Source organism: Thamnophis elegans, chromosome 5, assembly GCF_009769535.1.
Source record: "Thamnophis elegans isolate rThaEle1 chromosome 5, rThaEle1.pri, whole genome shotgun sequence".
Lineage (NCBI taxonomy): Eukaryota > Metazoa > Chordata > Lepidosauria > Squamata > Colubridae > Thamnophis > Thamnophis elegans.
Genome location: NC_045545.1, coordinates 38152591 through 38176162, shown reverse-complemented (window position 1 = coordinate 38176162; position 23572 = coordinate 38152591). Strand labels below are relative to the sequence as shown.

At 36.5% G+C, this 23572-nt stretch overlaps 2 protein-coding genes across 2 annotated transcripts; one reads left to right on the top strand and one right to left on the bottom strand.

Moving 5' to 3' along the window:
* Positions 1–2038: 2038 nt before the first annotated feature.
* ATPAF1 (ATP synthase mitochondrial F1 complex assembly factor 1) lies at positions 2039–17673 on the bottom strand (the record flags this gene model as incomplete). Its single annotated transcript, XM_032217860.1, is given in 10 exon segments — positions 2039–3464; positions 4243–4319; positions 4322–4349; positions 11810–11905; positions 12441–12488; positions 12713–12763; positions 14641–14703; positions 15860–15878; positions 16725–16865; positions 17390–17673. Coding segments are annotated over 10 exon segments (1008 nt in total), but the record flags the coding sequence as incomplete, so codon positions are not given.
* Positions 17674–22221: 4548 nt separating this feature from the next.
* Positions 22222–23164, top strand: TEX38 (testis expressed 38). Its single transcript, XM_032217512.1, has 2 exons — positions 22222–22240; positions 22605–23164. Exons 1-2 carry the CDS (start codon positions 22222–22224, stop codon positions 23096–23098), a joined length of 513 nt encoding a protein of 170 aa, XP_032073403.1. The 3' UTR covers positions 23099–23164.
* The last annotated feature ends 408 nt before the right edge of the window (positions 23165–23572 follow it).

The window sequence follows — 23572 nt, the reverse complement described above, 5'->3', positions numbered from 1 at the left end:
CATGTCCCAAAGAAGAAAAAAGCTAGTTTAACTTCCCAACTTGGGCAAACTGAAGATATGTTTTTATAGGGACAGCTGCAAGAATTATGGAAAGGCTGTAACTACACCATTGTATCAAAAATGGGAGAAATTATTCATCTTATGGGAGAAAGATGATGATACTGTATAAACTGATTACATAATGGATCATCCCCACAGTTTTAAGTTCATTCTCCTGCCGTGCGATGTGTGTATTCCACATGGTGGAAGCAAAACTCTGAAAACAGCAAAAATATCACTTTGACAAAAGGCATTAACTTCCCCAAAGTGTTTCTTGTGGCTCTATTTTTGAGGGTCTTGGGGGAAAAAAAACCCTACATGCTGTATCTTTCACTGCATCTGTCTCTTTTCATTACAGTGTTGTCACTTGTACATTTTCAGAGTAAAATCAACAGCAATAGAATAAAATATGAGATGGTATGGGCAAGACTGTCCTCTAGTGGCTGCTTCTATGATATGCCTTTGCAGTACTGCATTTTCGTCCAGTAGCGCAGACAGTATCTGTGCAACCTAGCAGGAGCTGAACAAGTGCTTAAGATGAATTCATTCTTTAACTAAGAACTGCTATTGTGAAAGACGGACATTATGAACAAGTTGTGATGCAGCTAAATCAGTATGCAACCAAACATAAGGGATCCCATCCCTTATTTTCTAATGTTTTGTCCCTCAGGAATGTATTTTGACATTGATTAGGATAAATATCGTGCTAAGCTACTTATTCATATAGTGCTTTAAATAATTTTAGATATTAATCAAAGAGCAAGCCATCTAATCCTAGCTACTTGCATTTTTAAGAATTTATGACTAGAGTAACTAGTTAACAAGAAGAAAAGGCATTTTATTTCTCATTTTAGTTAGTACTTTGCTCCTTCACTGGACAGACTTCTCAAAAGAAGCTTATATTTTGTATTTATACTTCAAATTAAGAGCGCAAACTACTAAGACAAAGTGAGTACCATAAGATTTATATAGGAATTTTCAACTGGCACAGAAGAGGGTCAGACTGGGATGAACTTCTTGAAAATTCTAACACCAGAATTTCATTGATCATCACTCATCTCACCTTTGAAGGTATTAAGAGACAGAGAATATTCGTAGAAATGCTGAAAATACTATTACAATAGTGGCAGAGAGCATGATCTTTTTCAAATCAGTCATGAACGCAAGCTAATTTTTAGTTGAGCTATGTAGGATTGAATCTAAAGTTGACTGAATCCTAATCAGCACATTCAAAGAACTTTTAATATCCTGAATATGGTGATATTTAAAGGTGGAAATCAAAGCGGAAGTCACTGATGAGTTTCTACAAATTATATTAAGCCTGCTTTAAATTTAAGATTTATTAATATTTAATAATGCTTATATTTACTGTATTAAAAATTATTTAACAGAAGAACAGAGTTGGAAGAGACTTGGAGGTTTTCTAATCCAACACCTGCTCTAGCAGAAGATCCTGTACCATTCCAGACAAAGGGATATCCAATCTCTTCTTAAAACCTCCAGTGGTGGAGCATACACAACTTCTGAAAGCATGCTGTTCCACTGATGCTTCTGTCATGAAATTTACGGAATACAACTGTTTGTGAATAGCTGTTGACTCCTAAACTATCGCCAACACTGATGCCTCTGTCTCTGAAGCACTTCAGTTCACTGCTGCTATGATAAGTAAATCAACCTCAAGGGAAAAGAGTGTATCTAAAACATAAATTTTATTACTAGTCCTCACAAGTCCTGATCTGCTCTCTCCTCCAATAAAATTAAAACCAGGAAAGAAATAGAAACACATTCTGTTCCATGTGTCTATAATTCTGAATGAGAACGGCCTGATGTCTTATGTAGACATTATACAGAATCCATAGGACCGTGAGATTTGACTTCTATGTCTGTCTGCACGTAAGATATTTCAAGTCTTGTAATCTAAGTACTGAAAGTGTATACTGAACTGATGGAAATTTACAAACAAGATGCCAGTTGAACACAAAGGAAAAAATACATCATCTGTCTGCAGAATACTGTTTTAATTCCAAAGCAAAAATATAGATTTCATAAATTAATCAATGCATGTGTTAATTTTCATTTATGTCTTTACAATGCTTTGGTTTTTAGAGAATGAGAATCACATAACATGTTCTGAACAATTCGCCTGAGAAATTAATTTGGGATTTTCTTGACAGCATGTATTGTTCAATAGGTGAACATAAGCTGGACTACATAATTAAAACACAGGGAAATCTTTAGGAAATATTCTCAGAATCTCCAAATGCTTTCCCATCTTATTTAAATAAATATTTGGCAGTGTTCCTTTACCAATATTTAATTTTGAAGCAAGCCCAAGAAAAGGAGTCCATCTGGCTCCTATTCCGATATGTGCCTTTTTTCTTGCTCCCATTATCAGTGAAGTGATTCATTACAAAAGCAGGAAAAGTCAGAGAAAGTAAAGCAATAGAAAGTACACTCTATTTCATGAATGAGAGCAAAGGTGATGTTAGATCCAGTTTTGGCATATGTTGGGTAATTTCTAAGATGAAAAAAATATGGAGAATTCCCATTTTTTGCAATTAAAGGTCTCAATATGTTTTTCTCCCACAACTTCGTTATCCCAATATTATCCCACTGCTTAGAATTACAGAGATTAACAGTTATAAATACTCAACAGTCTTTCATTTCAAATCAATCTCACTCCATTACATTTTTTTTTCCAAATTACCTCACATTTTTAGCTGATACATTTTTAGACATGTTGGGCTTTGGTCTTGTTCTGAATTTCTGCTTCAAGAGGTGGGAACTTCTTCTCATGCAGGCTGAAAATGATAGCATGTCACTCACAGTAAAATACTTTTTAATTAAGTCCAGGGAATTTCATACCCATTGTGAAAAGGCCCTCTTGGTTCTTCTTTTTTTTCAGTTTCATTTTTTGCTGAACAACAGACATATGGAAACTTCAAAAACGCTAAAACCCAATAAGCCGTGTGCAACTGGGAGGAGGAAATTTCAAATGATTCATATAGTGTTCATAAATGCTTATCCATTCTTCTAGCATTCAGATATAAAATGGACAAGGGCCTCTACATTGTCACAGTATTGAGTAGTTCCCTTTATAACTGATTCTTTCCCAACTGAGTCCCAAGGGCATCGTTTCTAATGACACTTTCTGGAGAAAAAACAGCAACTCTGGTGGTATGTCTTGCCACGCCGGTGGTCTTTGGTTAAAGCCGCTACACCTCTCAAGCGGTTGGTGAGGGCACATCTTCCTGAGGCCTCAGCTCTTGCCCAATTCTGTTCTGTTCAAGCTCACTTATTACAGACATATATTTAAATTCATTTGGCTGATGGTTAAATGTTTCCACCAACCAATAGGTCTCTTGACGGTCTGTGGCATAGAAAAGCTGAACCTGGCTGGCAAGGCACTGGGCTTCCTGTACATTCTGTGAAAACAATGTATGTTGTTAGAAGAATTATGGGGCTTCATCAATGGAAAAGCAAGGAGCGTTAAAGTTTTACACCTTGTACCAGAAATTTAATTTCATTTTACTACTGTGCTCTAATGCCAGGACAATTATATAGTAACAGACATGACGAAGCTGCTATAAAAGTGGCACAGTGTTTTAGTATTTGGAGGCATTTCAAATCATTAAGAACTGATTATGAAAGAGAAAAGAACATTCCGATGATGAGGTCAGTGGCTCTTTTATGAATTCTGGGGCATTTCTAAGCCAGTCCTGAATATTGTCCAATTGTCTTGTCTTTGAAGTAGAACACAAATGTGTAACAGCAACAGTACAGCTTCAACTATCACAATACTAGTCAGACAAAAAGAGAGGGGGAAGAGAGAGGGAGAGGGAGGGAGAGAGAGAAGGGGGGGGGGGCAACAGGAATGAAAAAAAAATGGGCCAGTCCTATTGTAGTCCAGATTAACTCTGCAAGCTATTACCGAACCATTCACAAGTTTACATATTTGTTTGTAAACTGTTAGCTGGCCATCTGGAAGTCCTCTTCTATTGGTATCAACATGAGGGTGGAATATGTATAAAAATATTGTCTGTTACTTAGAATTGCTCATCCATTCTGTGCTTTCAATAAGCAAGACTGACAAAATGATACCAGAATTCCACTTTTATGCTATTTGTTGTATGCTATATGTTTTAATAACCAAGGAACTGTCTTTTTGTCATGAAAACCTGTTCATTGCTAAGTTTCACTTACCAAGAATTTAGAATCCATTTCTGCAGTCATCAGTACAATTCCTTTTTCCTTTTGAAGTTCAGGATAATGATACAAATCATCTGGCTGGGAGAAGCATCACTTTGAGCCTGCAGCAATACAACGTTCACTATTATATAAAGATAGCGGTATTCAACAAGCATTTAATAACCAAATCATTTTAAGACTCCAATCAGGAGAAAGATTCACAGGCAACTACAAGATATAAGAAGAAAATACTGTACTATTGAGCATTTCTATTCAGAATTCTTTCCTTCTTTGATGTTTCATGTTTGGTATATGCACAGAAATGTTTGTATATAGGTGTATCTAAAACCTTCCAATACTCTAATACTAGGAAGTCAACAGAAAAACAGAAATGAGTGATGCACCTCCCTCCCCCCCTAGAAAAAGAGTGAAATTTGGGTGCATCTTATACATCAAATGTAGCCCCTCCTACCCCTACTCTTTGTAATTTGCATCCTTGCAGCGAACAGCCTTTTCAGTTTCAGCTTCAGCCTGATTAGCACAAAAGCTGATTGTCGGTGGATCGGAGTCCTGACCATCAGCTCTTTCAGGCTGCAGGGATTACTATTGCCACCTCCATAGCTCCATTTTCAGGCTTTGCATCCCATTTTGGCCTCCACGTGCCTCATTTTCTGCCCATATCCGATCCCCAACCACCTGGAATGGCGAAAATGGAGTGTGCGGAGGCCGAAAACGGGGGCAATAGGCTATGGCAATTCCTGCAGCCTGAAACAGCTGATTGTCGGGAGGCCCGATAATCAGCTGCTTGTGTTAATCAGACTGTGCTGAAACTGAAATGGGTTGTTTGCTGCAGGAGCAAATTGCTGGGAGGCAGATTTTTTTTTCTTGTTTTCATCCCCAAATGCTACTTCAGAGTGTCTTATACTCCGAAAAATATGGTATGTACAGTACTGTGCAAAGGTTTTAGGCAGGTGTGAAAAAATGCTGTAAACAAATAATGCTTTCAGAAATATAAATAATGATTGTTTATTTTTGTCAAGTTTCAAAATGCAGTGAACTAACAAAAGAAAAATCTAAATCAAATCAATATTTGGTTACTACCTTTTGCCATCAAACCAGCATCCATTCTCATAGGTACACTTGCACAAAGTCAGGGATTTTGTAGGATTATAGTCATGATCAACCAACTATACCAAACAGGTGCTAATGATCATCAATGTCAACGTAGGTTGAAACCCAGTCATGAACTGAAACAGAAACAGCTGTGTACGAGGCTTAAAACTGGGTGAGGAACAGCCAAACTCTGCTACCAAGGTGAGGTTGTGAAAGACAGTTTCATGTCATGGCAAGATTGAGCACAGCAACAAGACACAAGGTAGTTATACTGTATCAACAAGGTCTCTCCCAGACAAAGATTTCAAAGCAGGATTGTAGATGCAGTGGTTGGCCAAGGAAACAGTGCAGCAGATGAAAGACACATCAAGCTTATTGCCCTTAGAAATCGGAAGATGTCCAGCAGTGCCATCAGCTCAGAACTGGCAGAAATCAGTGGGACCCAGGTATACCATCTACTGTGCGGAGAAGTCTGGCCAGAAGTGGAAGAGTTGCAGCCCAAAAGCCATACCTCCGATGTGAGAACAAGGCCAAGCGACTAAAGTATGCATGAAAACATAGGACTGGGGTGAAGAAAAATGGCAGCAAGTGCTCTGGACTGATGAGTCAAAATTTGAAATATTTGGCTGTAGCAGAAGGCAGTGTGTTCGTCGAAGGGCTGGAGAGCAGTACAATAATGAGTATCTGCAGGCAACAGTGAAACATGGTGAAGTTCGTTAAACGTTGGGGCTGCATTTCTGCAAATGGAGTTGGATATTTGGTCAGGATTAATGGTGTTCTCAATGCTGAGAAATACAGGCAGATACTTATCCATCATGCAATACCATCAGGGAGGCGTATGATTGGCCCCAAATTTTTTCTTTCAGCAGGAGAACAACTCCAAACATATAGCCAAGTCATTAAGAACTATCTTCAGAGTAAAGAAGAACAAGTAGTACTGGAAATCATGGCATGGCTTCCACAGAGCCCTGAACTCAACATCATTGAGTGTGTCTGGGATTACGTGAAGAGACAGAAGGATGTGAGAAAGCCTACATCCACAGAAGATCTGTGGTTAGTTCTCCACGATGTTTGGAATAACCTACCAGCCGACTTCCTTCAAAAACTGTGTGCAAGTGTACCTATGAGAATGGATGCTGGTTTGAAAGCAAAGGGTGATCACACCAAATATTGATTTGATTTAGATTTTTCTTTTGTTCGCTCACTTTGCATTTTGAAATTGACAGAAATAAACAATCATTATTTATATTTCTGAAAGCATTCTTTGTTTACAGCATTTTTTCCACACCTGCTTAAAACTTTTGCACAGTACTGTACATTTTGATTTTTTGGCTAGATTAAGATGTCATTCCAAGCACAAAGTTCAATTACAGCTCTCTTACTTCTCATATAGCATGTTCATTGACTAGTCTAAGCAATTGGTTGAAAAAGACTGATCTAGAGACCATGGTTGCTCGGGGAAACCTTATTCAACTTAAGCTCAAAGTTACCTCCACACTGGAAGAGTCCAGACAAACATGTTACTTTAACAAGGATCTGCTTTTGTTTTGAGGCAAGAGCAATCAAGCTTCTATGCTATAAAGTTTCCATGTTACCTCTCAAACAAGCAATAATTATTAACAGGCTTCGAACCATAGTTTAGTACGCTAGAATCATTAATTCCAGGTGCTATAGTAAAGTGAAGATTTAATTTATTTGCTACTGTGATGTGTCCTGCAAAAAGTCTGCTCGTATCCTGGCTTATTAATTGTCCAGACATAATCACCACCTAATCAGCTAATTTTGACTTGCATAGGTTCAGTGTCTGGGGGTGCTTAACATATCCACTCTATAAAAAATTACATTAAAAAAATTGACTTAGACTATGTTGATATTTGTATGATGGAGTCTTTAACGGCATTGTGAATCAAAATATGGACTATAAAACACACAAAACAAAAAAATTAAATAGAAAGCTTCTGCCGAAATCCTTCTTTAGGATGATAGATGAAGTAAATCTAAAAGATATATGGAGAGAAAGAAATGCTAAAAAAGAACAATACACTTTTACTCAAATAGACACTCATCATTTTCTAGAATAGATATGATATGGGCCTCAGCAGAGTTGATATAAAGAAATTGAGATTGGAGCAAGTACCTGGGCGGACCACAATCCAGTTTCAATTAAATGGAAAGGCCAAAGGGCAAGATCTAGATGGACATTAAATAATACTATATTGAAAGAAAAAGATTTTGTACAAAAATGGAAAAAGAGCTAGTCCTTTTCTTTAAAGAAAATAGGGAAGAAGATACATCATTGCAGAATCTTTGGGACACAATGAAGGCTGTTATTAGAGGTTCGATAATAGACTACACAAGGAAGAGAAACTTAAAGAAAAGACAAATGCATAAAGCTTTAGATAATGATTATAAAATAGTTGAAAGAGAACTACAGAGAGCGCCACAAAAAAAGATGTCAAAATAAAAATGGACATAATTAAACATAAAATGGACCTACTAGAAAAGGAAGAACTGGCACAAAAAATTAGAGGTGCTAAACAGAATTACTTTGAAAATGTGAATAAACCAGGCAGGTGGTTGGCATACAAGCTGAAAAAAGAGAGAGAAACAAAGAAAATATTCCAATTAAGAGATAAACAAGGACAAATTCAGTATGGAAATATTGAGAAAAAAAGTATTATACAAGACTACTATGCTAAGCTCTATGAACAAGAGAAGGTGGAGGAGGGATGAGTCAAAAAGTACTTACAAGATGCTAATCCCCCCCAGATACCAGATGAAATTAGAACAATGTTAGAAAGCAAAATAACAATGATGGAGCTAACAGATGCACTTAAAAAACAAAACAATGGGAAAGCCCCAGGACCAGATGGACTACCTGTGGAATTTTACAGAACATTTGAAGAAACATTGACCCTTCCACTCCTACAAGTCATGAATGAACTGATGTTTGAGAGCAAAACACCGAAGTCATGGTCAGAAGCGTATATACATTACTACCTAAGGAAGAGACCGATCTAACACAAATTAAGAATTATAGACCAATTTCCTTATTAAATTCAGATTATAAACTATTTGCATCTATACTAGCTGAGAGACTTAAAAAATATTTAAATGGCTTCATCCACTCAGATCAAAATGGCTTCTTACCTGAAAGACAAATTAAAGACAGCATGAGACTGATTTTGAACACTTGGAATATTATGAGGCCCACCCCAAAAAACAAATGGCATTGATGTTTCTCAATGCGCAGAAGGCTTTTGACAATGTGAATTGGCAATTTATGTTTTACAACTAGAGCAGATGAATTTTGGTAAGAAATTTACTCAAACCATACGAATGATATATCAGAAACAAGCAGCAAAGATAATGGTAAATGGAGAATTAACAGATCCTATTGAAATAAAGAGAGGCACGAGACAAGGTTGCCCATTATCACCACTACTTTTTGTCTTAACGTTAGCGGGTCCTAAACAGAAAGATCAGAGAAGAAGAAATAAGAGGAATGAAAATTAAGAGAGAAGAGTATAAGCTACAAGCGTTTGCAGATGACCTAGTTTTTATCCTTGAAGATCCATTAGAAACAGCACCCAAACTGCTAGAAAGAATAGAGGAATATGGAAAAGTAGCAGGCTTGAAAATAAACAAAGATAAAACAAAGATTATGACAAAGAATATCCCAGCAACACAAAAGGAAGAGTTGTCAGAAACTTTGCAGATTCAAACTACAAGTAAGGTTAAATATTTGGGGATATATTTATCACCTAGATGTAGCACTCTTAAGGAGGACAACTATACTAGACCTAAAACAACAAATAGCGACTGATCTGATGAAATGGGAAAATCTGCACTTAATTGTAGAAGAATCTCTACAATTAAAATGAATATTTTACCTAGAATTCTATACCTGTTTCAGACAATCCCAATCAGATTGGGTAAGGATTTTTTTCAAGATTTAAATAAAATAGTTTTGAAGTTTATTTGGCAAGGGAAAAAAGCTAGAATAAAACTTAAATTGCTACAAGATGCTGGATCTAGAGGAGGATTTGGCCTACCTGATTGGGAGCTATATTATCAAGCAACAAACTTGATGTGGATTAAGGAGTGGATATCATTAAAAACTCTAGATTATTGAATGTAGAAGGTCATGATTTATTGTTGGGATGGCATGCTTTCTTATGGTATAAGGGAACTAAAGCACATGGTTATTTTAGAAGACATTATATAAGGGAGGCATTGTTATCAAACTGGGAAAAGGTAAAAAGATTACACTACTTAAAATTCCAGTCTGGATATCAACAATTGAAGCATTTTCATATCCAATAATATATAAAAAGGAACAAACAGTTAGATATGTTGAATTATTGAATGCAGAGGGTGAACTCAAATCTATTCAAGAGTTGAAACAAGAAGGGATAGAAATGAACTGGTATTCATATGTACAGATACAATCTAGATAGAATGAAGATAGAAAAACCAAAGGTTTTTACAATAAAATGACTGAGTTAGACAAAATTTTAACAGGTACTGATGAAAAAGTAATTAAAAAACTATATGGATATTTATTGGAGGTTAAATTGCAAGAAGAACAAGTTAAAGAAACTATGATAGCTTGTGGAAAAATTTTTAGGTATGGGATTGACTTAGAGAATTGGCAGAAATTGTGGTCTCAAAATTATAAAATGACAATGTCTACTGCATATAGAGAAAACTTGTATAAGATGTTTTACAGGTGGCATCTACCCCCAACTAGAATTGCAAGAATGTTCAAAAATAAATCAGAAAAGTGTTGGAAATGTCATCAGATACCGGGTTCATATTACTACATGTGGTGGACTTGCATTGAAGCTAAAAGATACTGGACTAAAATCCACATGTGGTTGGAGAAAATGATACACAAACAAATAGACTTTAAACCAGAGGTCTTTTTATTGGGGATCATACCAGAAATCTACAATAAAGACTTAAAATATTTGATTGTAAATGTGTTAACAGCAGCCAGAATCATATTTGCAAAAAACTGGAAAAATGAAACAATACCAAAACAGGAAGAACTTATCCGAAAAATAATGGACTGTGCTGAAATGAGTAAATTGACACTTGAAATTAGAGAACAAGAGGACGAGCAATTTATAAGATATGGGACTTGTTTTATCGGTGGCTAGGGGGGAAAAAAAACTTGGAAATGAAAAATGACATACTTATGCTTTAATTGAAGAAGTTAAATGATGATACAGCTATGCTGTGAAATAAACTAACAATGATACAATGAAAAATTAATATATCTATGAATTGAATATTTTAGAATTTTTTGCTTTAAAAAGGATAAGGATAATAATGATTTATGTATATTTAATAGAGGACTGGTGATATAATGTATAATGTTAAGAATGTATTATAATGATATCCTGTTGCTGATAAATAATTTTAATAAGGGAATAATTGAAAATTGGTATATATATGTAGTGACAATTTAGGACGTTTTGTTGAAAATGAAGGAATAAGACCTCTGTTTGAAAGTATGAAGTACAAGGATAATAACGAACATAAGTATATTTTCTGGGAAAAAATAATACTAATGGTAACTGAATATATATTGTAGAATGAGGTATTTAGTTATACTAGATGAAAGTCTGAGATGGTAAATATTATTCGAGAATATGGATGTTAAAACACCTGTAACCAAACGGCATGCTGTATGTGATGATGTTTTTTTCCTTTGTGTTTTTTTTTTTTTCATTTTGTGTGTTTTTTTATTATTGTTGTGTGTATTAAATATATATATAACAGAGAGATACAAAGTTTGTGTGTGGGGGGAAATATAGTTAGGATAGATTAGCACAGGTAAGGGAATAAGAAATGATACTAAATTATAACCTATTAACTGAAATAATAAATGTATAAGAATGATAAATGTAACCAAATGACATGCTGTATGTGATGATGGTTTTTTTTCTTTTTTGTTTTTCTTTCTTCTCTTTTTTGTTTTTGATTTTTCATTGTTGTGTGTATGTGTTGTCTATGTAATAAAAATAAAAAAAATTATATATATAAAAAAACATATCCACTTCCACTAAATAATTTTACTATAAAAAGAACTGTCAAGGCTTAATTGATTGGGAGCACTGTGCCCATTTGAATCAAGCACTGGAGAATTGTCTGTTTTATGGATCTCACAGTAAGACCAAATAAATGACCAAAGTCTTGAATAAAATTCATCTTCTGCAATTTAAAAACCCTGCACAAGAGAAATATACCAGAGAGCTCAAAAACAATTCAATTTCCCTTAAAGATCCAGACATCTTTATCAGTGCCCACTTGAAATAATTCTTGTTTTAAGGAGTGGGTTTAAAGCAGTGACATATACAGATTTTTTTGGGTGTGTGTGTGTGGAGAATTCTTCCTCCTTTCTTAATTCCTCAGACTGCCCCTGGAAATAAATGTTTAGGGAAAAAAACCCTCCACCTACCTGAATGTTTATCAGAGAAGTGAAATGAAGTTCTGTTCCTGACCACTGTCCAACAAAAAATTCATACCCATCCTTCCTTGGCAGCGCATAAAGAAACTGGATTGAAGATGGATGGGAATTAAAATTGGTCTATTGAAATCCAAGTCAAATTGAGTAAAACACAAGACTCAGGAAGACAAATGAGCACTCATTTTAGACTAGTTCTGGAAAATGACACATCTTAAATGTTCATTTCCTCATTTCCTGCTAAGCCTCAGAAACTTTTTATCTGCCCCTGATGTTCCCACAGAATGTTCTTTGCAACAATTTAGTATGCTGCGCACTTTTTGAACTGAAGTACTTTTATAAACAAAATAACAGAGTTGGAAGGGACATTGGAGGGCTCCTAGTCCAGACCTCTCCTCAAGCACCCTATACCATTCCAGACAAATGGCTCTCCAATCTCTTCTTAAAAACCAACAGTGATGGAACACCCACTTATTATCAGGGCTATAATCTATTAAGAGGAGCTTATCTAAATTCCATCACAACTGGAACATCAACTATCAGTAATAACATTTTTATATTGAGAATAGTGAAAGGACAGATTCTGGCCACAAAGAACCTTCCCAAACACACAAATTATACTTACAGATGGACAATTTTGAACTCGTTTCCAGATGACATCAAAAGTTTTTCCCTTTGGAAAGAAATGGGAAAACATGCTCATATAGTTCTCAATATTAAAATACACCCCATCATCCACCACTTGAGGTGGTTTCTAATGATAGCAAGTGATCAAACTCCTGAATATTAATTGCAAACTGTTTCAGCACATTCAGCAATATGTAATTTAATTTCTGAAGGCTCCACTAAGTTAAACAGGAGAGAAGTTGGGATGGGGAAAATTACTGTTTTACTTACAGGAATAACAGCATAAACTGTGTCTTCTCCAGAAAAATACTGCTTCCATATCTGGATAAAAGGGATTGTGCCAATTATTTCAAAGACAGTGAATGGAAATCAAAAGAATCTCAATTCAGTGCAGTAACTTTAGTCACACAATATTACTAAAATGATCTCTCAATTGAAATATTTACTGGCTTTTACTGGTGCTGTTTCCAGTCCAACAGCCAAACTGGAAAGTTATCCAGGTTTTTTTTCACTCATGTCTCTATTTAAGGTTCAGATAGTCAAAACTAGTAAGAAAAATAACCAAAACTTACTAAATGAAACATATAACAAAGCTAAAGAGGTCTGTAGGATAACTGCGAGTTGATTTCAGTGGGATTTTCATTCTAAGAAGATTTTTACTCAGTCCTAAAAGATGTAAGGATGAACTCTAAGGAACTGGCTTGGACAAAAACCTCTGGTCTGGGCATATTTTAAAAAGTTCCTCATCATCTTATTTCACCATGCAGAGGAACCCAAATATTCTTCAAATAGGATTTCGAGGGAAAATATATGGGAATTGATTTCTCCTCATTATCCTGCATGGAAATAAGCTCTGGGCTTTAAAAAAAACCCAATATTTATTTATTTATAAATTCAAATTAATATATTAATATGACTATATTAATTCATGTTTCTATCACAACCAAAGGACTTCACTATGTCATACAAGAGGGACTGTGCATATATATGTCTCTTTAAGATTAGATAAGACTGTAGACTAATCTACAGACTTTAAATATAAAAGGACAATTCATACACAGACAAATTATGGTATTGTTAAATTGTCAGAGCAAGTATCTCTGTCAGCCTCTGTTTCTCTACTTGCTTTCGGCTGCCATTGAAACGGGGAGCAGGAGGCATGATATTTGGGAAGGGAAGTTTTAAGTACAGGAGAGATTGTGAAAATGGAGTTTTGTTCTCACCATCTACTGCGCATGCTGGAGACAGTAAATGGGCCCGCCAAGGCCAACTGTCCTGCATACCAACCTGATGATGTTTTTTGAAGATGGAACTCACATGACACCTGAGGGATTTGCAGATTGGACTAGGGATGGGGTTACCAGGGGGAGGGGGTTGGGTCAAATATGATTACGCGCGCTTTTGCCTCAGATCTTGCTTTGCTTAGCTGTTACCTTTTCATAACTAGTAAAAGTACTCTTAATTCTGCAAAATGGAATTAAGTGGTTTCTTTCTTGGTTGCTGAGGGAGGCTGACTTGACAATCTCCATTCAGGAAGCTAACTGATTTGCTTCTGGGTATAATTCAAGGTGCTGGTTGTCATCTTTAAAGCCCTTCATGGCTTGGGACCAAGTTATCTGATGGACAGTCTCTTGCCAGTCACATCTACCCAATCCATCAGAGCAGGGAGGCAGGGAATGCTGCGGGTCCCATCCCCTAGGGAGATACACCTAGTGGGAGTTAGTAGAAGGGCCTTCTCTGTGGTGGCTCTCTCTCTCTGGACCATCATTCCCCCAGAGATTAAAATGGCCCCCACTCTAACTCTCTTCTGTAAGGTGCTGAAGACCTGATTCTAACAGCGGGCCAGGGGAACCCAGAGCAGGATGGACCCCATTAAATGGTTTGTGTGATCTGCTGTCGTCAGGGCAGGATGGGTGGGGGTGATTTTATTATATTAATTTATTTGATTCTTTTTATTAGTTTTATTATTTTAAATGAGATTTTATATTGTATAAGCTGCCTTGAGTCTCCATGTGTGAATAGGTGGCAATATAAATTAATTAAACAACCAAACAAATAAATATGAGCAACAGCACTGAACACAGGACTTCAATGTTGTAAATGTTTGCTGTTCAAAAGTTAACAAAGAACAGGTTTCATTAACTTAAAAATGTTAAAAGTTACACAAAATGTCCTTTTAAGGATTCCATTTTTATCACCTGCTTTATTTCTTCAGGCCTCTTCTGTTTCATCATCTCAACATTAAGAATAGAATCAAGTGTCTGAAACAAATTATAAAACATAAAGTTTGCACTCTAAGTCATCAATGTAAGAAGAAACTAAACAAACATTGTTTCCTCGTAGGCTAAGACACATACAATGTAACTGGGAAAAAGTTTCTCCACTTCTAATAATAGTTATCTAATTTATAGAATTTATATCTTACCTTTTATCTGATAGTTCAATGTGGTATGAATTTGGGTGTCTCATACATTTATTCCACAACAACAACAATCTGGAGGAAAGGTGGGTTGAAAGCAAACTCAAAATCAACCATTGCTCAAAATAGCTAAAAATCAACCATTGGATTGATGAATGGGAAGGGACCATACCAATCTAGATTCAACTTATTTGTAAATTTTTATTTTACATTCTTATAATAAATAATTAGTAAAACAATATGTAAACTTAACTTAAAATAAATAAATAACAAAGCAAAATAAAATAGGAATAAGACAGCTCCAAAAAACTAAAAAAGAGGAAAAAATCTCTATATCTTATAGTTACCAATAGCTCTAAGGTTACTAATAAATATATTACTATAATATAATCTGTACAAAATTGTAAAATATTACAAAATCTCTGCCACAGTAATATATAACCTTGCATCCTTTGATCAGTAGAAAATATTGCCTTTTGCAACATCCGGAATGAGGGATCCTTTGTGCTCTCTGAGCTTGCTTGCTTGTTTTCTTGCAAAATGTTTCATTACCTAAACTAGGTAACATCATCAGTGCTGGTGATGTTACCTAGTTTGAGTAATGAAATGTCTGGGAAAAAAACAAGTTCAGAGAGCACTAAAGACTCCTCATTCAAACCCTGAGCTACAAATATTCTTTATTGGTAAAATCCAGAATATTCTCACATTTCTCATTTCCCAATATGAAAAATCCAAGACCTTAGTCACTCTACTATGCTGGTTCAATAGCAAATTACTATATAAAATAAACATCAAATCCAGTGCCCTGTTCTCAGGATGAAAGAAAGCATATCCATGATAGCTTATCAAAAGCTAAATGATGCCAATGACAGAATTTTCTATAACACATCTTATGAAAAATCCCTCAGATAGATCTAGATCCCTAATCTAATACACCATTCACAAAATAGGCACTGTAAATAAGAGTAAAAAATAGGTTTAATTAAAATATAATTTACCTTATTTTTGTGAATCCTGCTTTAGTTTCTCCTGCTTTTGCAGTCTAAAATTAAATATTAAGACTAATTTAGAATTAGCACCATGAAAGTTGTTATAATCTTCCTAGAGTTAAGCATTTTGTCTTAGATTTCAGAATAGTAACTGGTTGAAGTGCAAAGTCAAGGGACTGGGTAAAATACAATTGATTTTCAATTAGAAATTAGTTTTGTATCAGTAGAAGACATGAGTTAATTTTGAGATGAAGCCTATTGGTTGACATAGGTATTTCTGGAAAATACTTCTACACTTTAATATAAGGCTGTCCCAAATCTTGAAATAACCTGTATTCCATTCAATCAGAAAGCAATGAGGGGAGAGAAAGATTATGCTGCTGATATTAATGTATTTTCTCAAACTCAATGCATCCTTCCTGTATATACTAGAGTAAATCTGAAAACATAAAAGGTGTGTGTGTATGTATGTTTATATGTACATATCAAACATGCATCCAAAAGATAGATCTATTAAGATAGATCTTAATATTTTTGTTATTTTTAATGTCCAAACAAATTTCAAATTAAAATTTCAAATGTTAATTACTAGTCTTCTTTGCAAGAGGGCCTCCTTTTTGAAGCCTTACTTTAACAAAAAAAGGGATAAAGGATCCAACTGTGACTATACATGCCTCTATTCAATATAAAGGAATGTTTAGTAAAAACAGAAAAAAAAGTTTAATCTATTTTTGTACAGTTGAAATACATGCATAACCATATACACAGGCACACAGTGGAAACAACAGTCAGGATTTTTTTCTTCCATATAGCAAAAAGTGTTTTCTAACCCTGATTTCCTCTGATGGTTAATAAAATATGTATTGGATTAGACACTAAACATGAAATATTTGATATCAGCCTTGCCTGTTCCTCCATGCATCTGACAAACTCTGCCTGTTTTGAGAATCCCACTGGCTGCTTTTTCAAATCTTTCTTTTGCTCCATGCGAGATTCAAAAAGATCTGGATTGGATCTGAATCAAAATTAGAAGAGTTTATAACTACTGCACACAGATAACACCTCAGCCTCAAAAGTGTGTGACCTCCTTTATCATATACCAAAAATGTGTGACCTCTTTACCATACTTTGTCTTGGTAACTTATTAAAAAGCAGGGCAGGATGACAGGAAACTGGACATATTTACTCTAAATATCCGTCAGAGACCAGCTTCACCAGAAGACTTGTGGAAGCAAATCTACTGTGTATTTATAGCAGCCCCCAAACCAGAAGAGCTTGCATGCACACGAGTAAGGCTTGACCTGAAGCTTTGCTGTAAACCCGAATGCGGGATATATAGCTCGACCCTGGACTTGTTTACTTGAATGCGTGTAAATGCCTCGAAAGCCTTTGGGAGGCATGCAGGGAAAGGCGGGCAAAGAAAGGACGTTCCTAGGGCTGCCACTTCAAGGTTACTCTCAGATCCCCACTTCTTCCCACCCCGCAAAAAAGGGATTAAGCACAAATAACGGCGCCCGGCTCCTCGGCGCTGCCTTATACCTGCGAAGCTCTTGGATCTTAGTTCGGTATTTCTCGAAGAAAGGGTTCTCGCCCAGACCACTCTCGTCTGCCAGCCCGCGGATCCCGATGACTAGCGGCCTAGGCCGCGGCGGGACCAAAAGGCCGAGAGGCCGAAGAGCAGCGAAGCGACTCATCAGCACTCCGCGGGACAGGCTGAGCCCCGCCGACCCCCAGAACTGCTGCAGATGCCCCGCTGCCATGCCGACCCCTGCCCCCCTCTGCCGTGGCCGCGAGCAACGAGAAACTCCCTCCGCCCGTTTACGTCACTCACCGCAAAGGTTCCGCCCAGGCAAGAAAGGGGAGAGCGATGGGCGCCACATTTTAAATGTTAGAGATAATACAAACTCAGAGCGAGCCCATTAAAGAGAGCGTCTCCAATCTGTTGGCTGGAGGATTCTGGGAGTTGAACTCCACAAGTTTTAAAGTTGCCAAGTTTGCGGACCCCTGAATAAGGCTATACTCTTTCTATGATAATTGCATTGCTTACCAGGAAAATGAACACACATTTCAATTATTGCATATATTACAGTATATTTATCTTGGCAGATAAGATCCCTGCTCTGGAAGAAGCAGAAAATTTCAAAGTCAGTGAAACATAATTATTTTATGTTTCTTTCAGAACTTTGTTACATAAAAAGCCTTTCAATCAGATTTCGTCAAAGGGATAATCAAAGAATATAACTGCTGTTAGGCCAGTTCCTGTGAATAGCAAAATTTGAGAACTTCAGCATCCTGTCTGCTACTGGAATCTGAGAAGGCACTTGAATATTCCTTGTAGTAAATTTTGTGTTGAGAAACTACTCATATTTCTGGTAACAAAAACCACAAAATTATTTAAATATTTAAATTGTGCAACCCTGGCAGCATAAATATTTAAACGTTTGCAATTTTGGATAATAAAAGTGTTCTCTAGAGTTGTCAGTTAGAAACTGGTTACACTACAAATTGGACACTTGGTGGTACATCCCATTCAAGTTTAAAAGTTTTGGGCATGGTAACCCACCTGCAAAAAAAAAGTGTTTTTTCCTCCTTTTGCTTTACCAGTATTTAATCCAAACTTTTACTTCTTGTATTTGCCAAGGGCCTTCCATATTTCTCTGCACAGTATGTAAAAAGTTTTACCTGCACAAAAGTTAATATTTTTATTTTCACTCATAGAATTTAAAGTAGGGAATTTTTATAGCTATCAACTTAATTTTTTTTGTTGGAAACCAGAACAGAAATATAAAATCATGTTGCTTTTCCAATCTTTCATGATAAAAAGTTGCAACTGCATTAGTAACAAGAGTCTTTGTTATATGCACAGTACTGTAGATATACAGCATTTTAATTAAAACTGTTAATTGAAATCTCTGGTTGTGTGTTACAGCATGATAAATATACCATCAGTTGCTGCTCTTCTTAATTTGCTTCCTTGAGGAGTTGCTCTCACAAACATATTTGTTGTGTTGCCCAATGATATCTTCCATAGCAGTTGCTTTGATGGATAGAGTGCAGAAATTTTTGACTAGTGATTGCTCTACCTCAAGTACTTGTATCATCATCACCATCACCATCATCTTAGCTATTGCCTATCCACTGCAGGATGAAGGCCTCTTCTGCATGTTTCCAACCAAAGTATAATAAATAGTCAACACAGCAATTATGTTGTTACTATGTGTATGTGTGTACACCTGTTGATATGTTCATGTAGGATTATATACAAATACTTGACAAATACAAGAAATGCCAGAGCACTTGCAGAGGGCATCTTTCAGGCCACATGTAATTGCTTCAGTTCCACCCAGTTCCACCGTTCCAGTATGGTGCTCTGGAGGGCCCAGCTGCCCGCCCGCGCACCTTACTGGTATTTGAGCTTTTTGGGGCTTCTACGCACGTCATGTATAAGGTGACCAGATTTTCAGATTGGTAAAGAGGGACACCTTTGACCGGGGGGGGGGGGTGTTTGATTAAAAATTTTATACGGAGCAACAAAAATTTTCATACAACGCAAAAATAGTATTGTAATATATTTTTTTATTTCAACATAACTACAATTTACAAATATAAATTGTAACTGTTGCCAAACATCAAAATTTTGATCACGTGACCATGAGGATGCTGCAACGGTCGCTAAGTGTGAAAATGGTCGCTAAGTGTGAAAAATGGTCATCAGTCACTGTTTTCAATGCCATTGTAACTTTGGTCACTATACCACATTTCTTGCCACAGTTCTTAAGTGAATAACTGCAGCTGATAAGTGAGTAACATAAGTGAATCTGGTTTCCCCATTTGACTTTGTCAAAAGGTCACAAAAGGCAATTACATGACCCCAGGACACTGAAACTATCATAAATACGAATGTTGCCAAACATCAAAATTTTGATTGCGTGACCATGAGGATGCTGCAACAGTCACTAAGTGTGAAAATGGTCACTAAGTGTGAAAATGGTCATCAGTCACTTTTTTCAATGCCATTGTAACTTTGGTCACTATACCACCTTTCTTGCCACAGTTCTTAAGTGAATAACTGCAGCTGGTATTTTGTATTTTGGATAGAATCTTTTTTTAAATTGTCTAAGACAATTTAAAAAAAGAATCCACACAAAATAAAGCTATTTTAAAAAATCCTATGCACAATAAATAAAATATTGTTTTAAAATGCATTAAAAAAGAAAAGAAAAAAACCCAGCTCACTTACCAGCAGACAGGCACTCCAAGTCAATCCAGAATGATATAGATGTTAATACAAAGAACTGAGCACATTAAAATGGTGAAATTAGTCTCCCAGGAAAATATTTTTCAAAAAAAAATATTTCACCATTTTTCCCACATGAGCCGACCTCCAACCTCCGTGCCCCTCCCCTCCGGGAAATCCAAGAAGGAACACTCGCTACTTCTCTAGCCAAGTATTTCCTGGAGCTCTATGGTACTGGGTCATCTTTTTTTATAAAAGTAAGTAAAATGGGCGGGGGGGGTCCGTTTTCTTGCTTTTACATTTTATCTTCAATTAAAGTACGGAGACCGAGAGAGAGGTTAGACAGAGTGTCTTTTGTCTTGCCCCGATTAGGATTTCTTAAGCAAATCCACTGGGCTTTCAACATGAAGCCAGAAAGTCGGGACTTTTTAAAAACGCCCCAGGACACGGGACAAATTCTTATAAATCGTGACTGTCTTGCCAAAATCGGGACATCTGGTCACCTTAGTCATGTACAGCTCCTGCGCGACACTCCGCCAAGCAGCTGGAGTGTCACGGAGGCATCATGGAAGCATCGCAGAGCATCACAGGTGGTAAGTACGCACGCATGTGCTGCGCACATTCATGTGGTGAATGCCGGGCCATGTTCCATCATACCGGTTGCAACAGGATCACTGTTGCAACCACCACTGCACATTATCAAAGATAAATGATTATAACAGATTGTCTGATTTATGCACAGATTGCCTGATTTATGCATAGTACTGCTATTCTTATGTCCCCTGTCCATCTGCTTCTCAGCTGAACTCCTAGAAGGTTATAAATTTCTGTCAGGTGGATAGAGGAGAGGGATTGCAATATTAACTTATAATTTTTTTTTCTAATTCACAATCTAAATATAAGGTCCTCAACACATCATCTAGAAACTCTCTGCTCTGCCTAAAAAAAATACATTCTTTAATAATTCTTTTAACAGGTGAAGCTCATATGCTGCAAAATAAACTCCTGGTTTCCAGCATCATCTTCTTTTCAAAATATGCCCCTGAGCACCACATGGCTCTTGTAACCTTTTTTTTAGAGATATAAAAGTGCTTTGTTCAGAAATATGCTCATTTACTCACAAAAAGAATAAAGCTAGGCATCTTATGAGGTGATTCAGGTAGCAGGCATTTTGTAAATAGTTATGTCCCAATGTCCCAAAGGTACTCCCCCCCCCCTCAAAAAAGGCAACTGGATTGTTTTTTGAGGAAGACGCTTCACTTCTCATCCAAGAAGCTTCATCATTTGTGACTGGTGGTTAGGAGGATAGAAGGATAGATATATGCATCATCCCCATCAAGTCACAACTGATGAAATTCTTGGATGAGAGGCAAACATCTTCATCTTCGTCCTCAAAAATCAGTCCTGTTGGCTTTTGTGTGTGTGTGTGGGGAGCATCTTTGAGATAACTATGACCTGAATTACTGACAATCTCCATAGACCTATGTCCTGATAGTTAGCTTCTTCTGAATGATACATCCTCCCCAGCAGGTTTTTTTTTTCCCAAAGGTTCTCTAAATTCCAGATATGCCCTTAGCACCAAAAGGTTATGGATCCCTGACCTAAAATAATCATTTGGCCTGTTTGGGAGGTCTTATAGTCAACTACCAGAATTTCCAGTTAAAGAGGTTAATATTTCTATAGACCAGAGTCTGGAGGCAGGTACCACAAACAGGTCTTTTTCAAAGAAAACACACACACACACACACAGAGAAAAGTCAGCCTATAGCTTTTTGGATTGCATAAGAGAAGTATGGGCAATCAAGCATTTCCTTATCTTGAAAAGGAAGACAAAGGTTACTAGAAAGTTTATCCTTTCCTGTATAGTATTGTTTTGTTGACTTAAAAGTCCTTTCACCTACGTTCCAGGAAAGTAGATATTTCAACTGGGTGTGAAAGTAGAATGTATATTCTTAGGCCATCAGTATGGTCTCCTGGTGACCATTGTCTCATCGTAAGCTTTGGAATCTGACTTTCTCTTCCATTCCTTTCCATTAGAATCAATTTCAACTACTCATTTGGTTTTTTCCTCCTGAAAAGAGAGCAGCTTCATCTTCTTTGCATAAAGGCATGATAAAATCCAAACTTACAGTAAATGATGATTATCCCTAGTGGTAAGTAGCCCAGTGTCTTTTCTGAACTAAACATCTGCAAGTTTATTTTTTATTACTGGAAAGCTAGGTGAATGATCCAGCAGCAAGCAATAGACACAGTGTGCATACAATGCTGTGCCTGATCCGTTTTAATTCTAGTGTCTTAACTAAAGTTCAGTAGTTCAAACAGATTAAAACCCAATTTACAAACTACAACTATAATTACAATGATTGGATTGCACAACATGGGTACTTAGCCAAATTTTTAAAAAAACACATACAGTATTTTTTTTTTATTGAACAGTTTCACAGTAATGTAATAGTAACTCTCAAATGACATATGTAACAATTCTCTTCTGGATTTTATTTTATGACCTATTTATAGGTTTGCTGCCAGTGTATTTTGGAAGCCTAGCTTTTTGCTACATCTTGCTGTTCACATGTATGCTGCTCCTTCAGTGGCGAAAACAAATCCTTCAGAGGCGCCGTGCAAAAGTCTGGATGAAACAATTGAAAGCAGAGTCTTATTTTCAACATGCATTGGCTCACAGGGCTAATGAAGCCCAGCCTAGAACAAATGCAGCCATCTGCAATCACAATAACATCCCAGAGCCACAAAGCATGCACAAGCCCAGTGAGAATATTGTGGAGAGCAATGACAATTCTAACCCTCCACTTCCAGATTCAGCTCCATACAAACCGGTATTTCAAGAAGTTGCGTGTGTTTGTGCGCTTTCTCACTTGCCGCCGCTGCTTGCGCATTCAGCTTCTTACCCTTGCTCTGCCATTCCAACAGAAAGTTCACCATTCAGCTCACCTCTAAAACCAACCATCTTGAAAAATGATCCCTACAGTATAGGTAGCACAATTTCTGCTTAGCAGTCAATGTCACGGATTGGAATATTCTTAAGTGGTCTCAGTTAGAACTCGATTAAAGATCAGTTTCAAACTATTTCCGTTTTCTTTCAACCACTGTTTTAATACTGGGAAGACAATCTACCTTTGACAGCTAGGGTAGAAAGAAATTAATTTCTTTAGAAATTAAATTGTGCTCAGAATCCTTTCATATGTTATGAAACTGAAGTATATGCTTCTCCCAAGATTTCCAAATCTGCATTTCATCCCAATTGCCAAAAGAGCTGAATATTACACGGCGATACTTCTAATTTTAGCTTCTATATATTTTAATATATAGGAGCAATATCCAGATATATCAAAAAGCAAATGGTATGGAAATCTTTACTATAATACAAATTACGGCCCATCTTAGTGAATATTTTGAAGCAACTATTTTTTCCAGTGCAAGAGGTAATCTGGGAAGAGCAACTGTTTCGCAAATCAGTTTATCATGTA